This window comes from Carlito syrichta, unplaced genomic scaffold, assembly GCF_000164805.1.
Source record: "Carlito syrichta isolate Samal-C Ts95f unplaced genomic scaffold, Tarsius_syrichta-2.0.1 Scaffold288421, whole genome shotgun sequence".
Lineage (NCBI taxonomy): Eukaryota > Metazoa > Chordata > Mammalia > Primates > Tarsiidae > Carlito > Carlito syrichta.
Genome location: NW_007232517.1, coordinates 117,133 through 127,510, shown reverse-complemented (window position 1 = coordinate 127,510; position 10,378 = coordinate 117,133). Strand labels below are relative to the sequence as shown.

Here is a 10,378-nt window from a genome sequence, read left to right as displayed (position 1 = left end):
GCCACTGCACTCCAGTCTGGGTGACAGAGTGAGACTCCAATTCCAAAAAAAAAAAAAAAGAAAGAAAATGTCCTCCCAACTAGTGTTTTCTAAGCTTCTCCCTAAGATGACTTTCTCTCATCATTGTTTCCCTTACATTTATTAAAGATATTTTACAACCATTATAACCCTGACATTTTAATAATACTATGTAAACTGAGAATGTGTACATGAAACTTCTTTTTTTCTTTAACTTCTCATTTGGAAGTCCTTAATTTTAATTTTTAAAAACTTTTTCTTTTGACAAACTTCAGACATATTTAAAAGTAGAGAAAATAGTATAATGAATCCCATGGACTTATCAACCAACTTCAACAATTGCCAACTGTTGGCCAATCTTGCTTTATCTATACTCCCTACTCTGCCTCCTACAGGATCATTTAGAAGCAAATCCCACATACTCTATAATTTCATCTATAATACTTCAAATATTTATTTTAAAAAATAAATAAGAGTCCTTTAACTGTTGACCTTATAGAAAACAAAATCTTTTCTTTTAACATTACTCTTTCATGAGCATTTTACTTCATCTTTAAGAGGAAAAGTCTGCATTTTCTTTAGTACCAAGCATCATTCATAAGGCTAAATCATACCCATGGCTGCCTTTAGTTATTTCTGAGAGATTAAGATATTTTCATAGGGAAGACAAAGACATAAAGAAAAACAAAGGAGGAGTGAGGAAGGAAAAGATGTATAAGACAGGGAGTAGATCTGTATCTGCTTCTGTTGCTGCTGAGGCGTGTCCTTGCCATAGGGAGCACTTTTATTCAGTCAATCTAATAAAACTAAAATTCCTGCTTCATTTGAAGTGTAAAGTGGCTGGAGTTGAGGTGATGGGAAGATGGAGTGAGATGAGGGAATGACTAAAGTTGAAGAGGGAGAATAAAAGAAAACACTTTGTTAAGCAGTGATTGTTTATTTTATACTCTTTGTCTGCCATACATATTTACCAGTTGAATTCATTTCCCTATTTTATATTGCTCTTTTAAAGCAAATGCAAATTTACCTTTTTATTTAGATATTTCTTTGCTATTAAAAGATTTGGTAGGTTTGATTTACTTGTTTCTAGCCCATTAACCTGCTAGAAAATTTTAAAAATTAGTTTTATTGTTAAATAGCATATAAGTACAAAAAAACCACATAAAGCAAATGTGTAGCTTTATTATAAAGCAAACACTTACTAAGGTAATTTTAATGTCTGAATTACCTTGATAGCACAAGTCCATAGGAAAATATAATTAAATAAAAATAGTAAGACTTCTATTGACAACTATTTTATTTTATTTTATTTTTTAATCAATATTTTTTATTATGATTTTGTGGGGTACAGTTAAGGGTTAGGTGTACAATTGCGTTTCATTCAGGCACCCTGTTGATAAGAGGTGTTTCCCCATCCCCAGACAGATATTTGCGACTGTTAATCCCATCCTCCTCCCTCCCATAGTTTCCCAGTACCGTCAGTCATTTTCTTATAGTATTACATTGGATGTTCAAGGTCCATTATATGAGTGAGAACATGTGATACTCGGATCTTTGTTTCTGTGAGAGGTCACTCAGTATTATAGACTCTAGTTCCATTCAGATTGCTGCAAAATTCATGATTTTGTTCTTTTTTATGGCTGCATAGTATTTCATCGTGTATATGTACCACATTTTTTTAATCCAGTCCTCTTTTGATGGGGCAGCATGGTTGTTTCCAGGTTCTTGCTATTGTGAACAACGCTGCGATAAACATGCGTGTGCAAGTATCTTTTTTATAGAGTGATTTGAGGTCTTCAGGGTATATTCCCAGTAGGGGGATTGCGGGGTCATATGGAAGGTCAATTTTTAGAGCTTTTAAGAATCGCCACACTGCTTTCCACAGAGGTTGCACTAGTTTACACTCCCACCAACAATGTAGAAGTGTTCCCTTTTCACCACACCCTCTCCAGCAGCTATTATTTTTTGAGTTGTTATTGACAACTATTTTAAATATCAGAAAAAAGTAAAGCAACATTGATTTATAGACTTTGCTAAATAAATGGCAATGAAAATTATATTAAATGTTATCTTTACATAATATTTATGTATTTAGATATGACCGCTATTTCTAGAGTTGCAAAGATTGTGAAAATGGCGTCCAATAGCACCATCATTATGTTATCCTAACAGGTTTACTTGGATTATATCATAGGCCCCCAGGGCAGAAATGCTCTTATTTGGACTTTTATATTGTACCCAGGGGATTACTGGCACATTTTGCTATTTTTATTGATATCAGTTATTATGAAACTTGGCTGCCTAGTAGTTCGAAAGTTCAGAGATATTCTGGACTGGTACACAGTTTATGAGTAACTGTGCCCAGAGCCAACAGAGTGGTAGCTGAACACTACTTATGTAGCTTGCTATTAATAACTTTTATTTTAGAATTACTAAGTATTGCAATTACCAATTGATAGAGTTTATTTTTATTTATTTATTTATTTATTTATTTATTTATTATAGGGATGTGGGGTGGTAGAGTTTTTTGAAAATTGTATTTGAAAAAATAGTCTCTGATTCATTTTTGGAATGAGAGAGTGACTCTGATTGCAACATTTAAAATAAAAAACTGAAAATGAATCTAAACTCTTAATTGAAGAAGTGATGTTTCATGACAAGTAATCCTCTAATCAGGAGAGAATAAATTACTCTATATTTTATTTTACTTATTTATGTATTTATTTTTGAGTTGGAGTCTCACTCTGTCGCCCAGACTGGAGTGCAGTGGTATGCTCACGTCCATTGCAGCTTTGACCTATTGGGCTCCAGTGATCCTTCCAAGTAGCTGGAACTACAGGTGTGCTCTACCACGCCTAGAATCACTCTATATTTTAAAGGCTGAAATAAAACACTGAAAACATTATACTTTATTTGTTTTCAGTGATGAAACTTTTCAAGTAAAATTTGAAGGTTCTTTTTTCTTATCTTTTGTTTGTTGCCATGCTCTGTCATTCTTTTTCCTGCAGAGTAATATGTAGTACATTTTCAAGAAAACACATGCTGCTTAAAATAAAAGCTTTGTTCTAAGTTCAGAGCTGTATACTGTTCATACATGTGGGGGAAAAATGTCTATCCTTCCTTACTTTCCAGAACATATACTTGGGATATGTTTAACCAATGTAATGCCCTATTTCGAATTTTTCCCTCCAGGAGCTGCAATTGGAACATGCAAGACAAGCCTTTGCACTGAAAGATAAAAGTAAAAGTGGCATGATTTCTGGTCTGGATTTCAGTGACATCATGGTTACCATTCGGTCTCACATGCTTACTCCTTTTGTGGAGGAGAATTTAGTTTCAGTAAGTAAAAAGCAAGTATTTTAACTTTCTATTTTCTCAAACATTTTGAATCATTGGGCCCTGGATTGCCTCCAGGGACCTATATGACTTTCATCTGTTCAAGCCTCATGCTTAGTTGGTAGACGTTAAACAGAGTTTTGTGTGTGTGTGTGTGTGTGTGTGTGTGTGTGTGTGTGTGTGTGTGTGTGTGTAAGGGAGGTAGAGGTGAGTGGTCTTTCCCCAGATATTAACTGTATTCAGAGCCACCATCTTGCTTTCATATCTTTGCAAATTGTTTATTTCCATTTACAGAGTCCAGTTCAAGGGAAACGAGAGTTTGTAGACAAGGGTGAGCAATTACTTTTTCCAGTGGGCAATACCTCTCCCAGACACTACTACCTTTATTTTGGCTTCTTTTCACACCACCAGGCTCCCAAGGTCTTGCTATAAAGATGGCTTCTTCCTTTTTTGCCTTCAGGGTGCTGTCTGCTGAAGGGACCATCACTGGCTTCTACAGTCTTTTAGTAACTATGCCCATGGTGGAAGGTATGGAGGAAATATGTGACCATCAGCCTCTGTGGCCCACTCCTCTCTCTCTGCCTCAACTGTGCATTCAGTCTGTATGCACCAGACACAATTTTTTTGTTCTGTCAAACTGCTAATCTCTATAATCATCTGGACCAATAGCAAGCTCATGTCATCCACTTCCTCACAAAGCATAGTGAAACTTTCCTCACTTACCCGTTTTCTTGTTCATGCACTGTGCTTATGTATAAGTTTTTGATTACTGCTTGTTTTGAATGGAAGCAAGCCAATGAGTGCTTTTGTTGTTTCAGCTGAATGTCATTATCCCTGATTTAGAATAGGTTAGAAAGATCAACTTCTGTTCTTTTTCTTCAGTGCATTTGAACATGGAGCATGTCACTTTCTCCTACACGTTTCACCTCCTTAACACCCATCCCCTACTCCCTACACTTACCTCACACCTCAACCAAAAAAAATGAAAGAAAGAAGGAAAGAAAGAAATTGGGAGAGGGAGGGAAGAAGGGAAGTAGAAAAGAAAATCCTAAAGGGAAAGGCTCACTCAAGGGCGAGGGGATCCATTTAATCTTTTCCAACTGAGTTAGACCTATTATAGCTTCAGTTTTCAAAAGTCATTTCCAGTCCTCAGAGGAATATATTAAATAATTTGAGTCTTTTGGGCCACTGGTATTCAAATTCAGACTAATACAAATATATAATCTATATTTGTGTTAAGGCATGTGTGTGAGCGGTGGTGAGGGTAGATTTTGCCCATCATTGCCTATACTATTTGTAATAGACCTTTATGATTAAGGTTGTCACATTAGTATTTACATAAGCATTTCTTTGAGTTTTTAATAGATGTTTTCAACCATACGGGTTCCTCCAACTTCTGACTTGCAAATTAGTCTTTTGCAATCTATGAAAAATATTCTCCTTTGAGTTTTTGTCCTAGTGGTAGACAGAGGGAAAAATTACCTCTTCTCCTTGAAGTAATGAAGGCCACATTGCCCCCCTCTCCCTAGGCATGAGGTAGCCTCTTTTGCACTATTTCACTAAAGACATAACTTAATAGTAAATAAATCCTCTCCAGATTTTCTGTACATTTTTTGGAGTTTTTGTAGTTGCACTTGTCATGGTACAAATTTAGAGTTCGGCACAAACCGTTAAGCATCTTAATTATAACATTGACCTTTAAAAAAGATTAGGAAAAGTTGATATAATGAAATGGGCTTGAAATTTAAAGTTACTACTTGATTTTTATGTATGTGTATATCGTGTTTGTGTGTATTTTATGTATGTGTATATTGTGTGTACACACACACACACACACACACACACACACACACACACACACACACACATTGTACATTGATGTTTTGTTTATCCAGGACTAGCAGGAGTCCCATAGTCGAGGGTCTTGAAGATCATGTTTAAATAACCATTGTTTTTGATCTATGATAATTATATTTGTTGTTTTTGACCTTATAGGTAGGTGAACCATGAAGTCTAACTTCCAGATGTTGCTTTCTTCTTTAAAACCTAAATTACATAGACTTCCCTGAGGGCATGCAATGCACTGAGTGTTTCAGTATGATATTTTTCTTGTATTTAAGGACTAGTTGTTAGTCATTTTAATAGTGAAGATCTCATTGGAGCCTCATTGTAGACAAGGGTGAGCAAGTACCGTGTTCATAAACGTAGTTTTTAAAAAAAAATTTTGTTTGTTTTTTAAACTTTTTGTATTGTCATTTCCTAGGCAGCTGGAGGAAGTATCTCACACCAGGTTAGCTTCTCCTACTTCAATGCATTTAACTCCTTACTGAATAACATGGAGCTTGTTCGTAAGATATATAGCACTCTAGCTGGCACAAGGAAAGACGTTGAAGTCACAAAGGGTAAGATTTTAAAAATATGTATTCATTAGAATCTCAGTATTTCACTTTTCTTCATCTAGGCATGAGGTTGATCTAAGTTTACCACTCTAAAGCCAGACCTAGAAAGTATGTTACTATATGTTTACATGTTTCACTTGGTATCCAATGGGATGCTGAGGTCAGGAATTGAAAAGTAGCTCTGACAGTTTTGAAAAGAACCTTGGCCCAATCTGTCAAACAGGTCAGTGGCACTGTGGCAGCAGCTTGTTTATACTAGGAAGGCATTGCCATAGAAAGTTGGGCAAGCCTACTCCTTTTGGTGATTGGTGGTAGGGTATTTTGAGAGCCTGCAGAGCAGTTCTTTTATATTGTAACTCTGGACACCAAAGTGAATAAGAAAGATAAGAGAAAGGGGATTCAGAAGAGATTGTTTTATCTTTGAAGTTAATTTATATATTTTTAAATTTATATCATTTTATCTCTTACCAGCTTTCAGAAATGCATATTCTTATATAGTTGAATGTAAATATTTAAATTTAGTTTTGAATTTTTAAAATAATACTAAAATACCTGTAGCTTTCAGACTATAACTGATTAAGGTAGAAAATTGTATGTTAAGAATCTTTCAAGATTTTAACATTTTTTCCCTCTTCTAGAGGAATTTGCCCAGAGTGCCATACGCTATGGACAAGTCACTCCACTAGAAATTGATATCCTATACCAGCTTGCAGACTTATATAATGCTTCAGGGTAAGTATTCCAATAATTGCTCACTATAATTATTATAGGGTAGTACTTTTTTTTTTTTTTGAGTCGGAGTCTCACTCTGTCACCCAGGCTAGAGTGCAGTGGCATGCTCATGGCCACTGCAGCCTCGACCTGCTGGGCTCAGGCCATCCTTCTGCCTCAGCCTTCCAAGTAGCTGGAACTACAGGTATGTGTCATCATGCCTGGCTGATTTTTCTTGATTTATTGTAGAGATGTGATCTCACCATGTTGCCCAGGCTTGTCTTGAAACCCATGGGCTCAGGCAATCCTCTCACCTCAGCCTCCCAAAGTGCTGGGATTATAGATTTGAACCACCGCATCCACCAGGGTAGTTCTTTTAAAATGTGAAACAGTGATGTGCTTTTAATTTATTTTTTAAATTGTTTTTTAAATTTTTATTTTATTTATTTTTTTAGAGACAGAGTTGTACTCTTGCCAGACTGTAGTGCAGTGGCATAATCATAGCTCACTGGAGTCTCATACTCCAGCCTCAGCCTCTGGAGTAGCTGGGATTACAGGCACATGCCACCATGCCCAGCTAATTTTTTAATTTTTTGGAGAGACAAAATCTCACTATGTTGCACAGGTTTATTTGAATTCCTGGCCTCAAGAAGTTCTCTTACCTTAGCCTCTTAAACACTGAGACTACAGGTGTGAGCCACTGAGCCTGGCCTAGTTCATTTTAACAATAATTTATTTATATAAATTCCAAGAAAGAAAGACACACAGGAATGAGAAATAGAAGGAGAAAGAGACAGAGAAAGGCAGACAGCACGGAGAGAGATGGAGTGAGGGAAAGGGAGAGAAAACAATGGGGGAGAATTAAAGAGAAGAGGGTAAGGAAAGAAGAGGGAAGAGATGGAGGGGGAGAAGTAAAGGATTGAGGGGTGTGAGAGAGGAATGGGGCAAAGAAGAAAGGTGAGATAGAAAGGGAGGGAAGTGAGAAAAAGAGAGGGGCAAAGATTGATTTAATCTGGGTTCTCCAGAGGTGTTATGAATTTCAAGAGATTTATGGAAATTTGCCTAAATTTTAACTTTGTAAAATAGACTAAGGTACATGGAGGAATCCTGCAATTTTTCTGATTTATTGTAAATAGTCGTTTCACTAAACAGTATATGCCATTTTCTGTTGGGGAGTATCATTTTCTTGAGTTATGCATCACCAGAGTTACCATCACAAAGAAGCCCAGATGTTTTAGGCCTCTATTTTATAAATTAAAAAAAACAAAGCACATGCAAATCCAAAAGAAAAACTCTTATGGGCACCCAGAAGGACCTGTGGGAAAGGGGACTTCATAGTCTATTAAGGGATCAGATTTGGTTTTAGTCACCTCTAGTAGTTCTTTAAGTATAGCAGTATCTGAAAAATGGGCCTTAACCCTAGACCTGAGGACTAATAGAAGTTGAGTAAATATAGGAGATTTGTTGCCACTATGCTACATAATGAATTGTTACACTGGAAATGACACTACATATATCAGTCAGTCTTTGGTGATTGACATGAAATACCGGGATGTGTCTCATTCATCTATAATTCATATTTTTAAACAAAATTTTGAAACTTCTTCATGATAAATACTTTCAAAAAGTACTTCTCAAAACTGGATCTGAAGTGACCTTCAAGGTGTTTCATGGAATTTAAATAAATTTTTGAGAAACAGTGCATTAAAATGGTTCAAAACTTAAAGGGTTTGAAAAAGTACTATGTAATAAAAAGTCTCCCTCCCACCCTCCTGCTATTCCTTGAAGGCAATCGTATTTATTAATTTTGTATCTATCCTTTCCGAAGACTTTTCTTCCTTGTATTAGATAGGTATGCTTAAGGGCTATGTTAGTATGTATGAACAGTCAGTGTCTATACTTTACTTCTGGCAAGAATTGTTTCTTTACAGAGCGTTATATTACATCAGTGTATTCCATATTATTTTTCTGGAGTTTTTTGCTTTGTTTTTTGTTGATGAAAACAGAGTCTAAATTTTTTTTTTTTTTTCACTAAAATGATCTGTGTGAATAGGGAAGTAACAATTTAGGATTTTTTTTTTTTTTTGAGGAAAGATTATTTGACTTGAGGAATTTATTGGTATCTAACAATTCTTTCTTTCCCATATTTTTTCTGAAGGCGCTTGACTTTGGCAGATATTGAGAGAATAGCCCCACTGGCTGAGGGGGCCTTACCTTACAACCTGGCAGAACTTCAGAGACAGGTAGGAGTAGTCTCATAGATAAAATCACCTTTCAAAAATGCTGAACTAGTAGCCTAAGTAGAGGCCTAAAGTTTCTGAATGCTATGAAAATTAAAAACTACTTTCCAGAGAAAGACTACTTGGCTCAGAGATTACCATTATAGAACTGTTACTCCCACCTTTAGAGGATATTTTTATGGGATAACTAGATTTATGTTTGTGTTTCATTCTTTTAGCTTATTAAGATACAGAAAATAAGAGTTCAACCATACATGGGCTTGAACTTTTGTCCCCTATATTTACCATTGTTTTCCTCTAATCATTTGCCTAGTCACTCTTAAAGTTAGTGTTAAGTTCACTTTGTATCATTAAACTGACACTTGTAGGGTTTTAAAAATACAAAACATTCTTCAAACAAAATTAAAGAGCTCTTACTAAATTTAATTTTATACTTTAGAGTGTGTATATTTGTGAAAATTTGCTCTTGCATTTTAAAAAATGCATTTCAGAAAGATATTTTGCCATGTTACCTATGTCTGTTAATATAGCTCTCCTTGGAGGTGTTCTTAACATTTTGTAATTGGAGAATATTTCATTTAGCTTACTAAAAACAATGTAAACTAATTTTAAAAGTCCGACCTCATTTCCTCCTTCTCAGCTTTCCTGCTGCTTATTTTTCTATTCATCTACTTCTCTATCTCTAGCAATTTTCCTAGAGGCCATATCTGAAACTTGTTTTGCAATTTTTGGCACCCTGAGTCTACATCCCTCGTATTTCTTCATCCTTAGGAAGGTGATGTAATTCTGCTACCAGTGTAAATTCTTTTTAAGCAAATTTGGATTGTTTGCGTGCCTTCATTGACTCATGCTTTTATGCTGGGTAGTCTGAAGGGTTTTGTGAAATATGTAGGAATTGGGGAGTGATGGAAACCACCACTTTCCCCTCCTTCCCTGGGTCTCTAGTTGGTATCCAGAGTGGTGTTGGTGGAGCTCTTTCTTTGCCTTTTCCCAAACCAGTGAGGTGGCCCAGGTATCTGAAATTCCTTTTTTTTTTGAGTTGGAGCCTCACTCTGTCGCCCAGTCTGGAGTGCAGTGGCCGATCTCAGCCACCGCAGCCTCGACCTGCTGGGCTCCAGCCATCCTTCTGCCTCAGCCTTCCAAGTAGCTGGAACTACAGGCGCATGCTACCATACTCAGCTAGTTTTTGATTTATTGTAGAGATGAGATCTCACCAAGTTGCCCAGGCGGGTCTCGAACCCGCGGGCTCAGGCAATCCACTCACCTCAGCCTCCCAAGGTATGGGATTACAGGCTGAGCCACTGAACCAAGCCTGGTATCTGAAATTTCTAGAGAACTGGTAGAGATCTTGCGTATTCTTGCATAGTACCCAAAGGAAAAACCTTAGAGCCAGCATTTTTAATGTTTCCTCTCACATATCAGACAGTTTGGGTAGTCTGACAACTGAGGAGTAGGTATAGATAAATAAAAATTAAGATTTTAAATATATTTTTCTATTAATTATTATAAGAATAAAACCTGAAAAAAATAAAACTTCACAAAAGTTATTAATATTTTTTAGAATTTTATTTTATTTTTATTTATTTATTTTTTTTGAGGTGGAGTCTCACTCTGTCGCCCAGACTGGAGTGCAGTGGCCGCTCCCGGCCACCGCAGCCTCGACCTGCTGGGCTC

General features: G+C 36.3%; 1 protein-coding gene across 2 annotated transcripts in view; it reads left to right on the top strand.

Moving 5' to 3' along the window:
* SLC25A12 (solute carrier family 25 member 12) overlaps window positions 1-10,378 on the top strand; it is a 79,636-nt gene that overhangs the window by 30,863 nt on the left and 38,395 nt on the right. For both annotated transcript variants that reach the window (XM_008053760.2, XM_021710312.1), the window contains 4 exons: window positions 3,211-3,357; window positions 5,618-5,756; window positions 6,392-6,485; window positions 8,623-8,707. In XM_008053760.2, the coding sequence (XP_008051951.1) occupies window positions 3,211-3,357; window positions 5,618-5,756; window positions 6,392-6,485; window positions 8,623-8,707 (465 nt within the window). The remainder of the gene's footprint in view (window positions 1-3,210; window positions 3,358-5,617; window positions 5,757-6,391; window positions 6,486-8,622; window positions 8,708-10,378) is intronic.